Genomic DNA, 20,376 nt, shown 5'->3' with positions numbered 1-20,376 from the left:
ACTCGGGATCGGTGCTCCCGAGGATGCCCCGCGCGACACTCGTGCGCACGCGCGGCAGGTTGCGGGGAGGGAGCTGCGGGGAGGCGGGCGGGGCCGGCCCGGCGCGGGGCGCGGCGCTGAGTGCCGGCCGCCAGCGGGCTCCCGGGCGCTGCGGCGGCGGCGCGGGGCGGCGGCGTCGTGACGTCACGGTGGCGGCGGCCGTGGTTGGCGCAGGGTCCGCTGCTGCAAAGTGTGAATTACGCCGGGCTCGCTCCCTCGCGCCGGCGGTGGCGGCGGAGTGGAGTGAGGCTCGGGGGAGGGGAGGGGAGGGGCAGGGCTCCGGCGGCCGAGCTCGCTCGCTGCTCCGCGCCTCCCCGTCGTCCCGGTCCCGGAGCACCGGGGACGGCTCGGTTCCCCTTTAACGCCTCCCGCCTTGTCCGCTCGGCCCCCCTCCCCGGTCCCGGGTCGCCCGCAGCAGCCCTTCCCGCCGCCAGCCGCGCCGAGGGCCGGGAGGCGTCCTCGGTCGCCGCCAGCGCCGCCCGCCCGCCCCGCGCGCCTCGCCTCTCTCGGTCCCGGGTCCCCGCGGCGCGGCCCCCTCGCAGCGCAGGGGCGGGCGGGCGGCCGCGGAGTGGCGGGCGCCGCGCGGAGGCAAGGCGGGCGTGTTCAATGGAAGTATGCTACCAGCTGCCGGTGCTGCCCCTGGACAGGCCGGTCCCGCAGCACGTCCTCAGCCGCCGAGGAGCCATCAGCTTCAGCTCCAGCTCCGCGCTCTTCGGCTGCCCGCATCCCCGGCAGCTCTCGCAGGTAACCGCCGCCCCGGGGCCCGCACCCCTGCGGCTCAGCGCTTTTGTCTTGTCTTGGAGGAGCTCGGGCCATTGTTCGGGGCTCTGTACGCTGGTCCGTCCATCTGTGCATGGACACACTCTCATCCCTGGCTGGGATCAGTGTCCCCGGCCTCTGCGGACCCCCAGCCCGTTGCTAGCCCGGCACGCCCGCTACTAAGCCCCGGCAGCGACTTTGTCCTCTGTCCTCTGCTCCTTTCTTGCATCTCTTTCCAGTTGGGCCCCTCGTCCCTCAGCGGTGACCCTGAGGACACCTGTTCGCCCCCGCCCCCGCCCCCGGCCCTCCCCCCACACCTGTGCGGGTTCGCGTGCCTTGCAGAGCGGAGCTGGTCCTGAGGCTCTCAGAACAATGGGCCTAGATGTCCCATTGTGGTCCTCAGCCGAACTGCTTCCTTTTAGCGGATGGGCCTTAGGTGCCAGGAACTAGTGTGCAAAGTTGATGGTTTCGAATCGGTTTTCTCGCTTGGTAAAGGAGTTTTCAGGAGAGAAACCACTGATGAGCCGCATCCCGAAGGACTTTGTTTCCAGTGGCCCAACACCAGTTGCTCCTGACCGATTTTTAATTTTTTTTCTATGACGTCCTTGGCTCAACTCCGTAGTTGGGTTGATTTTGGTTGCCACAATTAGAATAACGAGAGAGAAGAATTTTACTTTGTTTACATATGAACCGGGTACTCTCATTGGCTCCTGCCAGAAGTTCTGTGTTTATGAGGTTTCTTTGGGGATGGGTACTGGGGGAGTATACTTAGGGTCTCACTCTTGCTAGGCTAGCCCTTCAGTCAGTGAGCCTCAGCCATTTGTTTGTTTGCTTATAGCAGAACCTTTCTAAATTGTCCAGTCTTGCCTTTTAACTCATGATCCTCCTGCTTTAGACTTCCAAGTAGCAGGCCTGAGCCATCATGCTGGGTCCCTTGGTCATTTCGCATAATAAAATATTCTCATTTTTCTTTTTATGGCAGCCTGTTTTCTCCCCTCAGTTATATTACAAGTATCATGAGCATAGTATTTTAAAATTTTAGTTATTTTTGAGTTTTGGAGACAGGATTTCTGTGTAGACCAGGATGGCCTTGAACTCAGAAATCACCTTGTTCTGCCTCCCAAGTGCTGCGATTAAGGAGTGCACCACCACTGCCCAGCGAGCAAGATATTTTTTAAAACAGGTAACATGGACAGCATGTTTTAGAAATTTTGCTTATAGTAGATTTACACTATTACACTAAATTCTATTTGCTTTTTTTTTTTTTTTTTTTTTTTTTTTTGGCCTGCAAGATAGAACAAGAGTTTCTATTTTAGTTTCTTTTTGAGGAATTTATTAAAAGTCAGTCTCTTTCCTGATATAAGGTAATATGCTGATGAATTCAGTGTAAAATACTAAGCTGGATTTCAAGTAATACTTTTGTTACTTACTTTAAAGTGTAGTTTGTGAACTGTATTTTTATTATTGCTTAATGTATTTTAAAGTTACAGAATTCAAGAGGCATTAAAGCACTGGTGAGAAGGGTTTTTTGTTTTGTTTTGTTTTTAGTTTTTATATATTTGAATTACAAACAAGATTAAATTACATGACAATCCCAGTTCCCTTCTCCCTCCCTTCCTCCCCTACCACCCCCCCAACTAAAATCCTACCTATCATATGTCCTTTCTTCTAATCTACACCTGACTCAACCTTTCTGCTTCCTCATGACCTCTGCATCCTTCCTTTTCTTCCCTTCGGTGAGAAGGTTTTTAATAATAGTAATTGAAGGTCTTTAATAGAAGTAACTTTTTCATGTCTACATACTGTTTACTTCAAGTCAGCAGGCAGGAAAAACACCCACTTTCCCTTACATATAAGTAGCAAAGGCAATCACTTTATATACAGTTATACAAGGTGTCTTATGTGTCCCTGCTCCCTGAGGAGGAAATGGATGAGAGGGAAGATTCCAAGGGATTGAAACAGGCTGATCCCAAGAGTCTTACCTAGTGTCTTAATTAACCCACAAAGACCAATTTAAACTCCAGTTTTTTCTTTGCTCATTCCTAGACTAAGATTTAAATGGGTAATGGAATTTTAGGACTGCAACTGTAGCAAATAAAGCAAATACTGTAGAATTAGACCTGTTTTACTAGCTTTTAAAACTTGTAAAGTTTCTAGATCTCTAAGAGTGTATGTTGGAACTCCTTAGATTTAAGACAGAAAATTTTCCTTGATGAGTATTTTTTTTCCTGACCAACATTGCCCAGTGATACAGGGATTATACACTTAGCCAAGGCTATGATGGATATATTATCCTCATTAAGGCTTTATGTATCGCTTAATAATTAATCATGTATTGATATTGAGTACTTTGGGGATATGTAATGGAAAAAAAAGGTAGATAATCTTGGACTCTTATTCAAAGCTTTTTAAGACAAGCATTTGGTTGAATCACAAGCTTCTATTACCCATAAATCTTTAGTTCCTAAACTTGAGGTTGCAGAACTTGGCAAAAGTTTAGGTGGTTTTTTAACTTTATTTAAGAGACTTAATTTTTTCTTTAGTTACAATGTAGAATTTTAATTACATTTTTTTAATTTTAAAATATTTTCAAAAGTAGCTATCACTTCAGTTCCTTATTTTTACTACAGTTCTGGAGCCTAGCTCATAGTAGGTAAGTAATACATACATACATACATACATACATACATACATACTGAATGAATAGATGAAATCAGCCAGACAGAGCTGAGCATCAATTTTAAATATGAAATAGTATGAGATCAATGTAGAATAGTGGGTCATTTATCCAAAATTTGGTTTCAAACATGTAATTATAGACTAAAAGAATGACCCAGACAACTAGCAGAAAAAATTCTCAGCAAGTAGCAAAGGCACTTGCTGCCAGGTCACAGAAGCCTGACCACCCAAAGTTCAGCCCTCAGAACCCACATAAAGGTGGAAGGAGAGAACTGACCCTGCATAGTTGTCCCCTGGCCTCCACCCTTGAGCTGTGGCACCATGCTCTCCCCGCCTCAACCCCCACATATACACACAACCATAATAAAATTCAAAACAAGACTCTGAGCAACCAAATAGATTTGGACATCATCTCTTTCAAAGCCGGTGAAGTTGAGCAAACTTTTCTAAGTAGCAGGAAATTTGAAATGGAATTGCAAGCAGCTATGGGCCATTTATGCTGATAGAAGCACAAGTTGACAGCTGACATACCACAAGTGAGAGATGGAAGGAAAATTTTTCCCAAGGTAGCATAATTTTTAAAGGCACTATAGGGATATTTAGTGTATAGATTTGAGTGTTGTGTAACAAAGTGATTATTAGTCAAAAATGCTGTAGAGAGCCATATTTTCCAAGTTAAAAGATTTATACTGTTAAAAAAAGATTTGTGTGCCAGTTAATGCTTTGTTTTCAAATGGTAAAGCTTCCTGGTGAATTCATCTCTGCCACATGGGCTTTTCTGAGGCACAGGCATTGACAATGTGTCTTAAACCAGTCATATGCTGTTTTTCAAACAAGTAATATGAGATTCCTGAATTCTTTGAAAAGTGAGGATAAAAAATGAGTCCTATGTGTTGCCATTTTGGATGCCTGTTGCATAGAGGAGTTTAAACATTAGTTTGTATTTGAAAAGAAATAAGATATAGATTGTGCTGTATCCACCATTGGTGTTTTACATGTTTATGGTTCAATAAGCGGGAAAGTTGAGGTAGTGTGTTGATGGGGATGCTGGGGCACTCCCCTTGGGGGGATTAGTCAAGTTTGGAGGCTGTACCAGCTTTTTTTTATGTCAGCTTGACAAACTGGAGTAATTTGGGAGGAGAGAACCTCAGCTGAGAATATGTTCCTACCAGGTTGGCCTGTCAATAGCCTGTGCTGCATTTTTTTTTTTTTTTTTTTTTTTTTTTTTTTTTTATTGATGGATGACAAAGGGCTCAGCTTACTGTAGGTGGAGCCATCTCAGGGCTGGTGATCCTGGGTTCTATAAGAAGCAGGCTGAGCAAGCCAGGAGAGTAAGCCAGTAAGCAGCACTCCTCCATGGCCTCTGCATCCATTCTTTTCTTCATGTTCTGGTCCAGCTGCCTTGGATGATGAACTAAAAATCAAGTTGCTCTGGTCATGGTGCTTTATCATAGCAGTAGAAAAGTAACTAAGGCATAGGAACAAATTTTATTTGGGTTAGAAATTTGAGGTTTAGGCCGGGCATTGGTGGCACATGCCTTTAATCCCAGCACTCGGGAGGCAGAGGCAGGTGGATCTCTGTGAGTTCGAGGCCAGCCTGGTCTCCAGATTGAGTGCTAGGATAGGCTCCAAAGCTACACAGAGAAACCCTGTCTAGAAAAACCAAAAAAATAAAAAATAAAAAAAAAATTGAGGTTTAATTTTTAAAATATAAAAATATAAGCACATTTACTGAACAAAACATTAGGATACAGAATATGAATATAAGCTACTATATATAGTCAAGTTGTGTCGTCCCAACTAGTCTACAACTCATAGTGTAGTTCAGGCTGGCCTAAGCTTTCTGCCTTTGCCTCTGCCTCCAGTCTCATTTAGAATTTGTGTGTGTGTGTGTGTGTGTGTGTGTGTGTGTGTGTGTGTGTGTGTGTGTGTCCCTGTCCCACCATTTCCTGCTTGTTTGAGACAAGGTCTCAGGTAAGCCAGGCTAATCTTGAACTAATTACATAGCTGAGGATTTTGAACTTCTGTTCCTCCTACTTTTACTTCCAAAGTTCTGAAATGACAGGTGTGCAACACTATGTGAAAAATGTTTTTTTTAAAGATACTATTTCATACAAAGAAAAACCCACAGAAACTCTGGTAATACAGAACACTTATAAAACTCCTTGTATTAGATGTTAGAAAATGTAAAGGATTCATTGAAAAAAAAAACTATTTGGATCTTGCTATCTTAATGGTTTTCTTACTTTTTTACCCTCTTTATAAAGAAAGAGAAAAAAAAATCTGTGGGGCTGTTAGTATATCAGAGTTATCAAGTGTACTGAAACACCTAGGATCCTGGGATAAATGGGTAACTCAGTGTAGTTGTTGATCTTTAGGCCAAGGGTTGAAGATTAAGTAGCTGTTTCTAGACAAATCAGTAAATGCAGGGGGAGGGGAGAAAGGGTGCATTGTGTAGACAGGTCTGTTGAGATCAGTGATTTTGTCCAAGTTCTCTGAACTCTCTAGTGTAATGTCACTAACTCTGTAGGTAGTGATGGACAGTTGAATTGTGGGTATGACTAAGGACATGACATGTTAGTTGAGTCTTAATGAAATAACTGCAGTTAGTGGCTGAGCAGATGCCAAAGCAAGTACATAGATCCTTGCTTACTGATCACTGGCAGGGTGTCAGGTTGATGGATCAGCAACACATTCTTCAAATGTTGAACATTTTCTGTCAAGCTTTTGTTTTTGTGCATAAAGTTCTCCTTAATAGGTGCCTTCATGCGTGTTAGATAAAGTCTTTGGAATCACTAGCTCATGTCAAACGGGAAGAACATGGTTTTGGCTTTCTGTACAGGCTCTGTCCTTTCATAGTACCAAGATAAATAATCATACTCTTTTCATCTCCACTCATATGTCACCAGTCATTATAAACATTTGCCTCTGTAGTAGATGAGCTGCATCTGGGTTTGTTTTGAGTAGAGTAAGCAAGAATTTGTGCTTTCTGAAGTGTTGTTTGAACTATTTGCATTTTTCTAGTGAAATTTCTGTTTCATACCTTGCAATCCTTTGTAACTACTCCAAATCCACCATTGGCTTGTAAGTGTGCATTATGCAAAGCTGTTAACATTGACTCTTCACAAAGCTGGTAGGGGATAGTGGGCTTGAAGTTTGTAAGGACCTTCACTGCTGCTTTTGTGGTTGACACAAGGGTTCTGCTTATAGCCTTTGAGCAGTTTTGATTGCTGCTCCATGGCTCCACCTACTGGTAGAGATGGATCTTCATTTTTCAGAAGATAATGGCTTCATGGTTGCTAACTTGGTAGTTTGAGTTTCAGCCAAGCCTACGTTACTCATTTTTTTCTCTCCATTTTTTTAATTTAAATTAGAAACAATATTATTTTACATGTCAATCCCAGTTCCCCTTGCCTTCCCTCCTCCCCTCCTCCCCTGCGCCCCCCACCCCCAACTAACACCCTACCTATCCCGTACTCTTTATGCTCCCCAGGGAGGGTAAGGCCTTCCATAGAGGGTCTTCAGAGTCTGTCATATCCTTTGGGATAGGGCCTAGGCCCACCCCCTTGTGTCTAGGCTCAGGGAGTATCCCTCTCTGTGGAATGGGCTCCCAAAATTTATTCCTATGTTAGGGATAAGTACTGATCTACTGCAAAAGGCCCCACAGATTTCTGAGGTCTCCTCACTGACACCCACGTTCATGGGGTCTGGATCAGTCCCATGCCGGTTTCCCAGGTATCAGTCTGGGGACCAAGAGTTCCCCCTTGTTCAGGTCAGCTGTTCCTGTGGGTTTCGGCAGCCTGGTCTTGACCCCTTTGCTCATCACTCCTCCTCCTTTGCAACTGGATTCCAGTTCAGTTCAGTGTTTAGCTGTGGGTGTCTGCTTCTACTTCCACCAGCTGCTGGGTGAAGACTATAGGATGGCATATAAGTCAGTCATCAATCTCATTATCAAGGAAGGGCATTTAAGGTAACCTCTCCTCTGTTGCTTAGATTATTAGTTGGTGACATCATTGTAGATCTACAGACTTTTCCCTAGCACCTGATTTCTCTTTAAACCTATAATACTACTCAAATTTTGAATAGACAAAAATAGTGATTTAGAGCATTAAAAGTACTTGGCGAATGGTGCTTCATAAAGAGACATTATCCTTTCTTCAATGCTAAAAATAATAATTACTGCTTATTTTGGAGTAACACCTACATGTCTGATTCTTATGCTTTAGTCTTCATGAATGCTGTCTGTAAAGTAAGTGGTAGTACTCCCCATTTGTGCCCATTAGTAAATCTTTATTCCAACTGCCTTACTCTTACTAATTTTACCTGCCTCAGCTATAAGTGGACTGTAGTCAGTTAGGTTCATGGATTATGAATTTTGATGGCCTTTGAATCTGAGTAGAGAAAATGAATTTGACACAGTTTGGTCACTATTTGAGGTGATAACCTTCACTCAGGGCTTTTCAGATCATATTGGAAGTATTTCATTCCAGAGGCCCATTTCTAAGGAAGAAATAACAAAGTCATGCTGTTAAGACAGTGATGCAGGGTAGTGAGAGATTGGAAACCACTTTGTTTGATGGGTGACTAAAGAAATTGCAGATACTTTTTTTTTTTTTTTTTTGGAAGGAAAAGGGTACACATTCCATCCGGGAGGAGTTGAGTTGCTGTGCATGTTGTTGGAGTACTTCATGTGCAGGTCTGTCGTGGGAGTGAGAGGAGGAGAAAGGACAAAGATTTGGACTTGTCCTGTATTTGTACTTGTTGCATTGTCCTGTTTGCATTTTGTGTTGGTGTCTCTAATGTAGAGAAAACATAAGTTCCAGGTTGTCGTTTATTAAGTTGACACAGCTGGGTTTGGGGAGTGTCTTAAACTCCAGGTCTTTGTGACTTTAGTCTGTGCGTTCCCCTTTGCACCATTTTACCACATGTGAAGGCATGCATCTGTTGCTGTGAAGAGACACTATGACCAAGGTAACTTCTAGAAGAAAGCATTTAATTGGGGGCTTGGTTTGTTTCAGAGAGTGAGTCTGTGATCATCATGGCAGGAAGTGTGGCAGCAAACAGGCAGGCAGGCAGGCATGGTGCTGGAGCAGTAGCTGAGAACTTACACCCTGATCCACAGACAGAGAGACTGAGTCTGGCCAGATCCCTTGGCACACCTCCTTCAAAAGGCCACACCCCCACACCCCCTCCCAGTCCTTCCTGAACAGTTCCCCAGCTGAGAATCAAACAGTCAAGTTTTTGAGAGCCATCCTCATTCAAACCACCATAGTGTGTCACTGAGTATGGATGGAGCAAAGACCAGTAGCTGGGAACAGTGAGGACTGGAAGAGGGATCTTAGCACATTAGTTACTTTAATTGGTGCTTCCAATACTTAGAAACTCTAAAATACCAGGTAGTCACCTAAGCTTGGAGACTAGCCTGTCTGAAGCATCACACTGAACTTTAAAATGGACTGTACCCTTTTAACTTCTTTACTCTTAAACTGACTTATTTTAGCTTTCAAATTTGCAATTTTTAAAAATAAATTGAAAGTTAAGTTATATTTATGAAAAAGTACCAGAGTTGTAATGTTTTGTGGGTTTCTTCAGAGTGACAATCAAATTAAATAAATGCTTAGAAAATTAATGCTTTTACTTGAGAATTTACTTTTAGTACTCTATCCTAAGTTACTAGAATTAGAAATGCTAATAAAGATTAATTGTCAAGGATATTTATCCCATTATTTGCCATTGTAAAAAATAGGAACAACAAATAACTTCTCAATGGCTAAGTACAGTTTTCTTATGGAATATGGTGACTAAATCGTTTCTGTGTTACACAGCCACTGAAATGTCTGAAGAGCTTGAAGCATAATAGCTTGGATCACATGCAGTGAAATACATTTAGTATCTGTTATTTTTATAATGTGTAACTACTAAAATGAATTAAAGAATACTTAATTGTGTGGGTAAAATACTTAAAACATAAGTGAAGAAAATTTGGGATATCTTAGAATTTCTCAATTTAACTAAAAAAAAAGTCTCAGTGAATATAGGTATATAGACACACAAACACACACACTTGCAAAAAGAAAAAGCTAGCTATATCTCCAAATATTAACACTGTCTGGATGATGAAATTTCTGTTTTTTATTTAGAAGGTTTGTATACTCAGTTTACATTACCAGTTTGTCAATTAACAGAATTCTTCCTTTCAGATTAGTATTTTGTAGTGGAAAAAGTGAAGCCAGCTGTATTTGGGTAATATTGTGGGCAGATAGAGATTGTAAAATCCTCTTTAGTGGTGATGGAGACAGTGGCTTAAAAGATGCTTGAACTGACTCCTCAGCTTCCAGACTCACTGTCTCATAATTCTCTGGGTAACTCAGGTCCACAGGTTTTGCTTCCTTCTGTCCGTGCCTTCCTTTATCCTCTTCAGTGATTTGCAGTTCTGGTGATGGAAATCAGGGCCTCTCAAATGCCAACAAGAGCTCCGCCCCAAGCACCATCCTTTAGGCTTCTGGTCCAGCATTTTGGGAATAGGTAAGGCATCAGGCCAGACTAGGCAGCCATGAGGAGGCAAGTCAGGCCTCACGGGAGGCTGAGACTCCTCCAAGGAGTGTCCTCCAGGCTTCAGTGTTTGTAAGTGATAAAATGTTTGGTTTGTTACTTAATTCACAACTTAAAATGTGCCTTGTTAAAATTACATGTGTAACAGTTCAACGTCCTCCACCCATTGAAAACACATGAGCAACTCACGACTTTTGTCAATTTTGTATGTCCTTTCTCTCTGATCTCTGATTTTCTCTCTGTGTTATTATCTCAATGTATACTTTTAGACTTGAAAACACTTTTATTAATTATTCTATCCTACTTTTTTCAGTAAGTAAAGTGAGTGAACTTCCTCATGACCTTGGTATATGGTAATAAAACAGTGCTTGAGCTTCACCAGTCACCTCACTCTGAGTTCTAGGACACAATCAATTATGATATAAAATACTAAATTTGCCTGCTGTGGTGACACACACCTGTTCTGAGGTCAAGGCAGAAGGATCAGAGGCTCTTGGTCAGCCTCGGCTGCATAATGAGTCTGAGGCTAGCCTGGGTTAAGACTCTGCAAACAAACACTACCAGGGATCTATAGACGTCAGATTTACTAATGTCTGAGTTATTACTGCGCTCTTGGCTAGTAGTAGAAATTTAAATAATGGCGAATCACCATATTTTTAAGTAAGTATTAAAGTAAAATTTTGCCAGACATGCATTTTCAGTGGCACAGTGGGTTCTGATTTCATTGTTACTGTATCTGTTTATATTAATCACTAGAAAATATGGATCCTTGTGTTGATTCTGTTCCTTTTTTACCTTAATACTGAAAATTTGTTAGTTTTTCATTATTATAACAAAACACCAGAGATGAGTAACTTATAAGGAGACAGAGGCTTATTTTGGTTTCATAGTTTATACATTTCAATTCATGATCAGTTGGCTTTGTTGCCTTTGAGCCTGTGGTGAGACACAATCATGTTGAGGGCCCATATTACAATAAAACCTCCTCTCTTGGCCGGGAAGTTAGTAAGGGAAGAAGCCAGGGTCCCACTGTTCCTCTTTAAGGCCATTCTGCCACTGAGTTGTGTGCCTCCTAACAGTGCATGGTGGGAATCAGTCCTTTACTGCCTACAATTTGGAAGACACATCAGATCCAGCTATGCAAATATATATATATATATATAGATAGATAGATAGAGAGAGAGAGAGAGAGAGAGAGAGAGAGAGAGAGAGAGAGAAAGAGAGAGAAGGTTTCTTTGTGTAGTCCTGGCCTCAGATTCAGATCTACCTGCATCTGCTTCTTCCTCCCAAATGCTCGGATTAAAGGCTTGTGCCCCACATCCTGTTCTGAAACCGAATTTTTAAATTTATTAGATTGGGGCTGGAGAGGTGGCTCAGTGGTTAAGAGTACTTGTTGATCTTGCAAATGACCCACTTTCAGTTCCCAGCACTCATATGGCAGCTCTCAGCTGTCTTAACTGCAGTTCCAGGGTATCTGATACCATCTGTGTTCTCCATGGACACCAGTTATGTAGGTGGTACACACATATAGGCCCTCAAATGCATGCACACATATATGCATCAAAATACTCATCTGCATGAAAGTAAATGTATCTTTTAAAAGAATTGGTGGACCTATAAATATATTGTATTTTAGTACTGCTTACTTTTCTGAGTTACATGCAACACAGTGTCCCTTATCCAAACCATTTTAATGCTTTGTCAGCCAGCAAATAGATTTACATGGAATGAGTGACTTAGAGAAAAGATTTGATAACTTTGTGTTTATTCTTAACTTTTTTTTTTTTGCCATGAATATTTTGAAATACTCTTCTGGTTCCCCAGATGTTGTTAGACAAACCCCAGGACAGTACTCTCCAGTAAGTTCCAAAAACAGTGAGCATTAAGGCTTTCTCATTTTAGAGGCTGGAGAGATGAGATGTCTCAGTAGTTAAGAGCAGCACTTGCTGTGCAGTCACGGGGACTGGACTTTGGATCCAAGCACCCAGGTCTGGCCACTCATAAACACCTTTTAACTCCAGCTCCAAGTGATCACAATCCTCTTCTGACCTGTGATTCCCTGTACACAAGTGTGCACACAAAGAGACACATTGTGGTGATTTGAAAGCAAATGGCCCCCATAGACCCATGGGAAGTGACACTATTAGGAGGTGTACCCTTGTTGGAGGAAGTGTCTCACTGGATGCTGGATTTGAGGTCTCATATGGTCAACTATGCCCAGTGTGGCTTACAGTCTCCTGCTGCCTGTGAATAAAGATGTGGAATTCTCAGCTCCTTCTCCAGCTTCTTCTGCCTGTACTCCATATGAAGATAATAGACTAAACCTCTGAAATTAAGCCAGCCCCAATTAAATGTTTTCCTTTATAAGGTTATGGTCATGATATCTCTTCACAGCAATAGAAACCCTAACACAGAAATTGGTTCCAAGGACTTGGGTTTTGCTGTGATAGGCCTGACCACACTTTGCTTGGAGAAATATGGACCTTGGGACTGTGAATTAGAAAAACAGTTGAATGTTTTAAGTGCTGCTTAGAGGGCCATCCTAGTAAGAACATGGAAGACAGTGTGCTTGAGGGTGATTTGAACTGTGGGGCCTGGCTCAGGAGGTTCCAGAGGAGAAGAATATTTGTATGTTGACCAGAGATTATTATTGTGATGTTTTGGTGAAGAATGTGGCTGCTTTTTGCCCTTGTCCAAAGTGTCTTCGTGAGGCTAAAGTAGATTAATTCCATTAGCAGAGGAAATCTCAAAACAGCCTAGTGTAGACTCTGTCATGTGGTTACTAGTGGTAACTCTTATGTTAGATTTATAATAAAAAGGAACACGCTGAGCAGGTAAAAATACAAAATGTGCAGATTGAGAAAGGGGGCACCAGAAAGTGGAATGGAGTTAAATCCTCTGTTCAAAGAGATAAACGGATTAAAGAATGGAATGAAGGGGTGGTGACCTCAGGGCAAGACCCTACCCAACTAAGCTTCCAACCTGTGAAAAGGAATTAAAGGAAAGTTTAAGAGCTAGGTGTGGAGGTACACATCTTTAATCCCAGAACTCAGAGGCAGATGCTGGCAGATCTCTTGAGTTTGAGGCCAGGCTGGTCTACAGAGCAAGTTCCAGGACAGATCATCAAAAACAGAACGTTGGTAAAGATGTAATTGAACAAGGGGGCCACGTTCAGTCACAGCAAGCAGCAGAACTTGGCTGCTTCAGCCTGGTGGTTCTGAATTTAGAGTAAAGGATTGAAGAAAGGGGTTATGGAATCACTCTCTGAGACTAAGGAAAACCTCTAACACCATTCAGAAACACCCCTTGTTTCTGAATGGAGGCCCAGAGAGGCCATTGTGTGAAGCTGTGAAAGTGAAGCCTGGATTGCCCTAGAGACCCCAAAGTGTTTGAGATGCCAGAGCCATGGGATACCTGCCAAGGAAAGCTGCTAACAGTGAATGGAATCGGCTCAAGAGAAAGAAGTGCGTTGCAGTCAACAAAACTGAAAGGAGTTGGAGATCTGCAGAACATTTTGATGTCAAACATGGAGATGCAGAGTTTGGAGTTTGCCCAGCTGGGTTTCAGTCTTGCTTTGGTCCAGTGTTTCATCCCCCCACCCCTTTTTTTTCCAACTTTTTTTATTTGAATTAGAAACAGGATTGTTTTACATGACAGTCCCAGTTCCCTTCTCCCACCCGTCCTCCCCTACCACCACCACCCCCCAACTAAAACCCTATCTATCACATATCATTTCTGTTCCCCTGGATGGTGAGGCCTTCCATAGGGTATCATCAGTGTCTGTTGTATCCTTTGGGATAGGGCCTAGGCCCACCCCCGTGTGTCTTGGCTCAGGGAGTATTCCTTTATATGGAATGGGCTCCCAAACTCACTCATATGCTGATTTTAGACACAGAGTAAGATTACCAGCCTATATCCACACTGCCAAAGAAGCTAATAAACAAGGAGGACCCTAAGAGAAACATACATGGTCCTCTGGAGAAGGGGAGAGGGTCAAGATCTCTGAGCAAATTGGGAGCACAGGGAAGAGGGGGGAGGGAGCTAGGAGAATGGGAAGAGGAGAAGAGGAGGGGTGCGGAGGACATGAGGGAGCAGAAAGGTTGAGTCAGGGGAAGAATAGATGATAACAAGAATGGAGATATCATAATAGAGGGAGACCTTTTTGGTTTACAGAGAAATTAGGCACTAGGGAAATGTCTGGAGATCTACAAAGATGACACCAGCTAACAATCTAAGCAACAGAGGAGAGGCTACCTTAAGTGCCCTCCCCTGATTATGAGATTGATGACTGACTTATATGCCACCCTATAGTCTTCATCCAGCAGCTGGTGGAAGTAGAAGCAGACACCCACAAACTAATCACCAAACTGAACTAGAACCCAGATGCAGAGAAGGACGAGTGAAGAGCACAGGGGTCCAGACCAGGCTGGTGAAACCCACAGAAACAGCTGACCTGAACATCCGGGAACTCTTGCTCCCCAGACTGATAGCTGGAATACCAGCTTGGGACTGATCCAGACCCCAGGAACATGGGTTTCTGTGAGGAAACCTCAGAAATCTATGGGACCTCCTGTAGAAGGTCATTCCCCTTTTGGAATGATAATGAAATCTTGTGCTGTTGTATGTGGGAAGTATGTGATTTGCATTTTCATTTTGATTTTTACAGGGGATTATAGTTAAGAGATTGCCATGAGTCTTAGAAGAGACTGTAATTTGGACTTTTAAACAAGTTTGAGACAGTTATAAACTATGGGGTCTTTTGAAGTTAGACCAAATGCATTTTGCATTATGATATGGCTACAAGCCTATGGAAGCCAGGAAGTCAAACCCCATGGTGGTTTGAAAGAAAATTAACCCCATAGGCCCATAGAGAGTGGCACTATTAGGATGTGTGGCCTTGGAGTGGGTGTGGCCTTGTTAGAGGAAATGTGTCATTGTGGGGGTGAGCTTTGAGATCTCATGCTCTAGCTACATAGTGTGACTCATAGTACCCTTCTGTTGCCTGTGGATCAAGATGGAGAACTAAATGGAGAATTCTCAACTTCTCCAACACCATGTCTGCCTGCAGGCTGCCATACTTCAAAACATGACAAAAATGGACTAAACCTCTGAAACTGTAAGCCAGCCCCAATTAAATGTTTTCCTTTATAAGAGTTGCTGCAGTTATAGTGTCTCTTCACAGCATTAGAAACCCAACTAAGAGCTGGAGGGGTAGTTCAGCCATTAAAGGCTAGGCTTGTAACCAAAAGTATAAGAAACCCTAAGACACACACACACACATACTTATTAAAACTATCTTTAAGAAGAAGCTGAGAAGAGGAAGGAGTGAAAAGGGACAGAAAGTGCAAGCAAAGGAAAAGCAGCATATCATGTCAGCAAAAGGGTTCTAGAAAATTGTATAGATATGGGCTGGCAAGTTGGCCTGGTGTGTAAAGGTACTCACTACTAAGCCTGACAAGCTGAGTGGATCCCCAGAATCCTCATGGTAGAGAGAGAAAACAGACTCCTGCAAATTGTCCTTTAACCCTCACACATGCAAATATGCACACACATAAACACACACACATACACACACAATGAATAATAAATGTTTAAAAAGAAAACGAAATTTTCAGATGGACATCAAGAAAATAATCGATTCCCTGAAGACTTAGGAGTACGTCTGACAGAAGATCTGCTGCTTGCTGTGTTCTATCATCTGCCACACCTTCTTACTGTTGTCTTATTCTCTGTAGCCATATAGGCATCTGCCTTTTACATCTACCATGTTCCTCCCCTTTCTGAGCTGTGGGAGAGGAGTCATTGCACAGCCTGGACTGGATTTGAATTTGGAATCTTCCTGCTTCCATCCCCCAAATGCTAGGATTACAGTTATGTGCCACCAAACCCCACTTTTCCCATGATTTTTGTTATTCCTCAATTCAACCGTCTTCATGACTCTAGCTCTGTGGAAATGGAATCAGAATTCAAATGCTTGAAAGGGACTGTGTAAATAATTTCATTTCCAGCATTTTAAAGGTTTAATACCCAAGGCTGAAGGATACAGAGCATGTAAGTTACACAACAGAAAGTGGAGAAGCTAGGAATGTTCAATTCAGTCTGTTTATTGTGAGGCTTATTCTCCCTGATCATAGACTTTCTATGGAAAGATTGGTCTAGGGGATTTCTATAAGTGGAAATGCTTGTTTAATTGAGTAACAGGTCCTTAAAACATTCAAGCATCTGTTTAGAGACCAGTGATTATTAGAAAAAGTTAGAATGCAAACAACCAATCTAAAAATAGCTCAAGTCATTTTTAATTAGAATATAATCAGAGACAAAGCAAAGTCATTGTTGAAAGTGTTCTGAACTGTTAGACCCCTGGAAAACTCAGGTATCCGGGGTCCCAGGCCACAACCTCGGTCACCCCAATCACCAGGCAGATTCAAGAGCTTGCTGCAAACTGCATGAGGCTTTATTGTAATTTAAGGAGCTAACCCCATGTTAGCTCAGGTCTTTTGTCCACCCACCATCGCGGTTAGCTACAAAAGACAGTTTTAACCTGCTGCTGAGCGATCTTGTAGGGCAGCGTAAGGGGAGTGTCTAGGGGTACGCACAGGCTCACTATTGGTGTGCCTCCAGGCTTGGAGGGCTTGCCCTGTGTTGATTGGCCAACTGATTGTTATGGCCCATAGGCCCTCCCAGGGTGGTTGCTATGCTCTGTGCGTCATTGCTGTGCGCTTGTCCGTAAAGTGTAAAGTACACCCAGGGTCGTAAAGCATAGCGCCACCAGCTAACTTCTGATTGGTTCCTTGTCATGAGGCAGGCAAGTGACCAAGGCAAGGTTATGGCAAGCACGTGTTACTGTCATGGCTGCCGAAATGGGGAGCTGGTCCCTTTAGAACCAGTTAGATACACAGGATTTGACTTGTTGAAGTGTGGTTTATGTGAAATGTAATGAAGAGAAGACATAAAAAAAGACATCTCACTTGTATTTTAAAATTAATTTCCGAATGAAGTTTTTTCTACTCTAGGGAATAAAAGAGAGAATATTGCTGGTGCACAGTGTGTTTGCTATATATGAAGTAGAGAGTAGTGGAGACTTTTGTTTGCAGTTTTTAAATTTTCTTCAAAACCCTTCTTTTGTATGAGTTCGTTGCGGACATTTATTTTAAGAAAAACAAAATAGGTGAAAAATGAGTTTTGGAAAGAACAATACCATCTGATTCTTAGGAAAATGAGAACACTCGTTAATTGTCAGAAGATTTGAGCATTTCTAAGAAACACATAAGAAATGTGCACAACTTCTAATAGCAAAGGAAATACAACAAAAGATTGTTAAGGGAGGGCAGGAGAGTACTCTCCTATTGGCAAAGACTGATAAAACAAGTATTGCTAGGATGTGAAAATATGGTCATTCTTTGTCAAGTTTGCATGTGTGTAAGAGAGAGAGAAACAGAGACAGAGGCAGAGAAAAAGAATAGGAATGGAACTGGAGTTTCGAGAGTGTTGTGAGTGGTTGCTGCGAATCAAACCTGATTGATCTGACAAAGGAATCATTGCTCTTAATTGCTGAGCCACCCATCTCTTTGTCTTGCAAATGAAAGATTTTAATGTGAATATAACTTTTTGAATTCTGGAATTTGTAAATGTAGCATTTGTAAAAAGTTGTTCAGATTTATTTATGTCCATAGTTTTTTGAAGGGGTGTGTGTGTGTGTGTGTGTGTGTGTGTGATGCGTGTTTGCCTGTGCCTGTGCATGTTACAGTATGTATGGAAGTCAGAGGATGACTTGCAGGATTAAACCTTCTGACATGTGAGTTCTGGGGTTTGTACTCAAGCATCAGGCTTGGTGGCAGGCACCTTTACATGCTGAACTATCTTGTCATCTCTGGACACAGTATTTTGATGACACTTTGTAACATTAATAATGACTGGTATTTCAGTATTCATCAGTAGGGAAATGGTTCAATACATAGTATTTTATTTATCTTTCCAGGGCTGAGGCTCAAACCTTAGATGTGCTAGGCAGACATTCTACCAGCTAGCTACCTCCTAGTTCAATTGACGGCATTTTAATTAAACAGAAAACAGCATTCAATAAAATGCCATCTAGCCAGATTTATCATGGAAAAATTATACAGCTGTTTGAGTGAGGGAATAAATTAGTTGAAAATGGTATGTTGCATGCTTCCCTTTACTCCCTCCTCTCTTCCAGGGAGTGAGGATGTTTCTGAAATATCTCACTGTACAGCCCAAACTTGCCTCCACCTTCCAAGTGCTGGGATGGCAGGTGTGTGCTACCATGCCTGGCTTACTAATGTACATTTATATTTGTAGGTAAAATCACAGATGATGTTGCAGACATCAATGTGTGAATACATCAAATCCATAAGGTGTTCAGTATAATATTAATGTCTTTTGATAGTGAGAATTGTAATTTTTACTGTCTTTTTACTTTAGTTATTTTTGTTGTATAATAAGAACATTTTTATAATCTAAAATTAATGAAGATGTTCTTTGAAAACTTCCTGTTTTAAAATGATTTGCATTTATTCAGTTTGAACATCATCAAGTAGAATTTTAAAATTATAAAAAGATGAAGCTCTAGTTAACTTAATAAAATAGTGATGTATTCTACTGTATTCCTGAGCCTGGTTTTAACTATAAATATAGATAGATTTTATTCAAGTGGGCAAATGTTCTTCAGCCTCTTCACATTGAGAAGTTTTACCATAATTAATTTTATAATGGTTTTTATTCTTAGAAATTCCATACAATGTATCATAATCATATTCATGCCCCCATTGTTCCCATGACCCCTCCCATGTCATTTGTGTGCTTTTGTTTTAAAAGAAGGCTCTTGAACCAAAAATTTCCTTATCCTCTGGCCTGTAAAATCTTTCTTCCCCTTTCCCATTATGTTCCTAAGCAGCAAGTGTAGAGTCAGTCATGTTGTAAATGTATGTAAATTCATTGGTGTTGGGCATCCCACGGTCAGTTGTTTTCTTCGTTTGGCCAGCTGTGGCTTTTTATAATGATCTCTGTTTCCTGCAAAAAGAAATTCTTTAACGAGGAGTGAGAGCTACACTTAACTCCTGGGTGGAAGGAGAAATTCTCAGATAGTTTAACAGTTTAGGAAAGTGGCTGTAACAGGTTCTCATCTAGGTTTTAGGACTTAGCCAGCCACTGATAGTTGGCTAAATTTACACTGCTAGGCATGAGTTCCCTCCTATTGAGTAGGCCAGAGGTCCAGTTAGGTTTGGTCACCCCAGGCTTTGAGTGACACATTTGTACCTTTTAGAATATCTTGCCATACTGCTTATTGCTTTAGTTTGCTGGTCTTCCAGGATAGTACCACTGGCTGCTTTTCTCCCCCAGCAGGTTGTGTGGCTCCTTTAGTACTGGGAGCTAGCACTCAGTGAGGAGGCCTCTAGGTCATATCCAGATGGATTCCTCCAGATCCCATGTCCAAAGTGTAGTGTCTTCAGCAAAAGGGCATTTCCTGAAAGCACTAAGGGCAGCAGCAATACCAAATTGTTTGAAGGTCTCTTGGACTCCCCTGAGCAAAGACTCAAAAGGTTTCCTTTACCTGGCCCTGGGGTATTTGTTAGTGTGTGGTGTTTTGCAGGAACATTGTCAACCTTAATTGGAGTAACTTCAGTTAAACAACATATTGTTAGACCCCCGGAAAACTCAGGTATCTGGGGTCCCAGGCCACGACCTCGGTCACCCCAATCACCAGGTGGATTCGAGAGCTTGCTGCAAACCTCATGAGGCTTTATTGTAATTTAAGGAGCTAACCCCATGTTAGCTCGGGTCTTTCACCCACCTGCCATGGCGGATGGCTAGCAAAGACAAGACCTAGGGCCTCCCAAGAGATCTTGTAGGGCAGCGTAAGGGGAGTGTCTAGGGGTACACACAGGCTCACTATTGATGTGCCTTCAGCCTTGGAGGGTTTGCCCTGTGTTGATTGGTCAACTGGTTGTTATGGCCCATAGGCCCTCCCAGGGTGGTTGCTATGCTCTGTGTCATTGCTGTGTGCTTGTCCGTAAAGTACACCCAGGGTTGTAAAGCATAGCGCCACCAGCTAACTTCTGATTGGTTCCTTGTCACGAGGCAGTCATCTGACTTTCTAGTGTCCAGGACAAGGCCATACAAGCACATGTTCAGCCGCTATGACTGCCGAAAGGGGAGCTGGTCCCTTCTATATATGGTGTGTGTGTGTGTGTGTGTGTGTGTGTGTGTGTGTGTGTGTGTGTGTGTGTGTGTGTGTGTGTTTATGTGGAGGGGGTTCGGTATTTTAAGCAGCCATGATTCCTTGTGCCCTTTTCAGTCATCCTTGTGTTAGTCGTCTTATCTCCTTCC

At 42.5% G+C, this 20,376-nt stretch overlaps 1 protein-coding gene across 4 annotated transcripts in view; it reads left to right on the top strand.

Moving 5' to 3' along the window:
• The first annotated feature begins 615 nt into the window (after positions 1–615).
• Positions 616–20,376, top strand: part of Pde7a (phosphodiesterase 7A) — a 96,646-nt gene continuing 76,885 nt past the window's right edge. For all 4 annotated transcript variants that reach the window (XR_003482922.2, XM_027403491.2, XM_027403487.2 and 1 more), the window contains exon 1: positions 616–783. Coding sequence is in view for 3 of the 4 variants with exons in the window: in XM_027403491.2 (XP_027259292.1) it covers positions 646–783 (138 nt within the window). In the remaining variant the exon portion in view is untranslated. The remainder of the gene's footprint in view (positions 784–20,376) is intronic.

Source organism: Cricetulus griseus, chromosome 2 (assembly GCF_003668045.3).
Source record: "Cricetulus griseus strain 17A/GY chromosome 2, alternate assembly CriGri-PICRH-1.0, whole genome shotgun sequence".
Taxonomy (NCBI): Eukaryota; Metazoa; Chordata; class Mammalia; order Rodentia; family Cricetidae; genus Cricetulus; species Cricetulus griseus.
The sequence above is the reverse complement of the archived record's forward strand: the minus strand, read 5'-3'. Positions and strand labels throughout refer to the sequence as shown.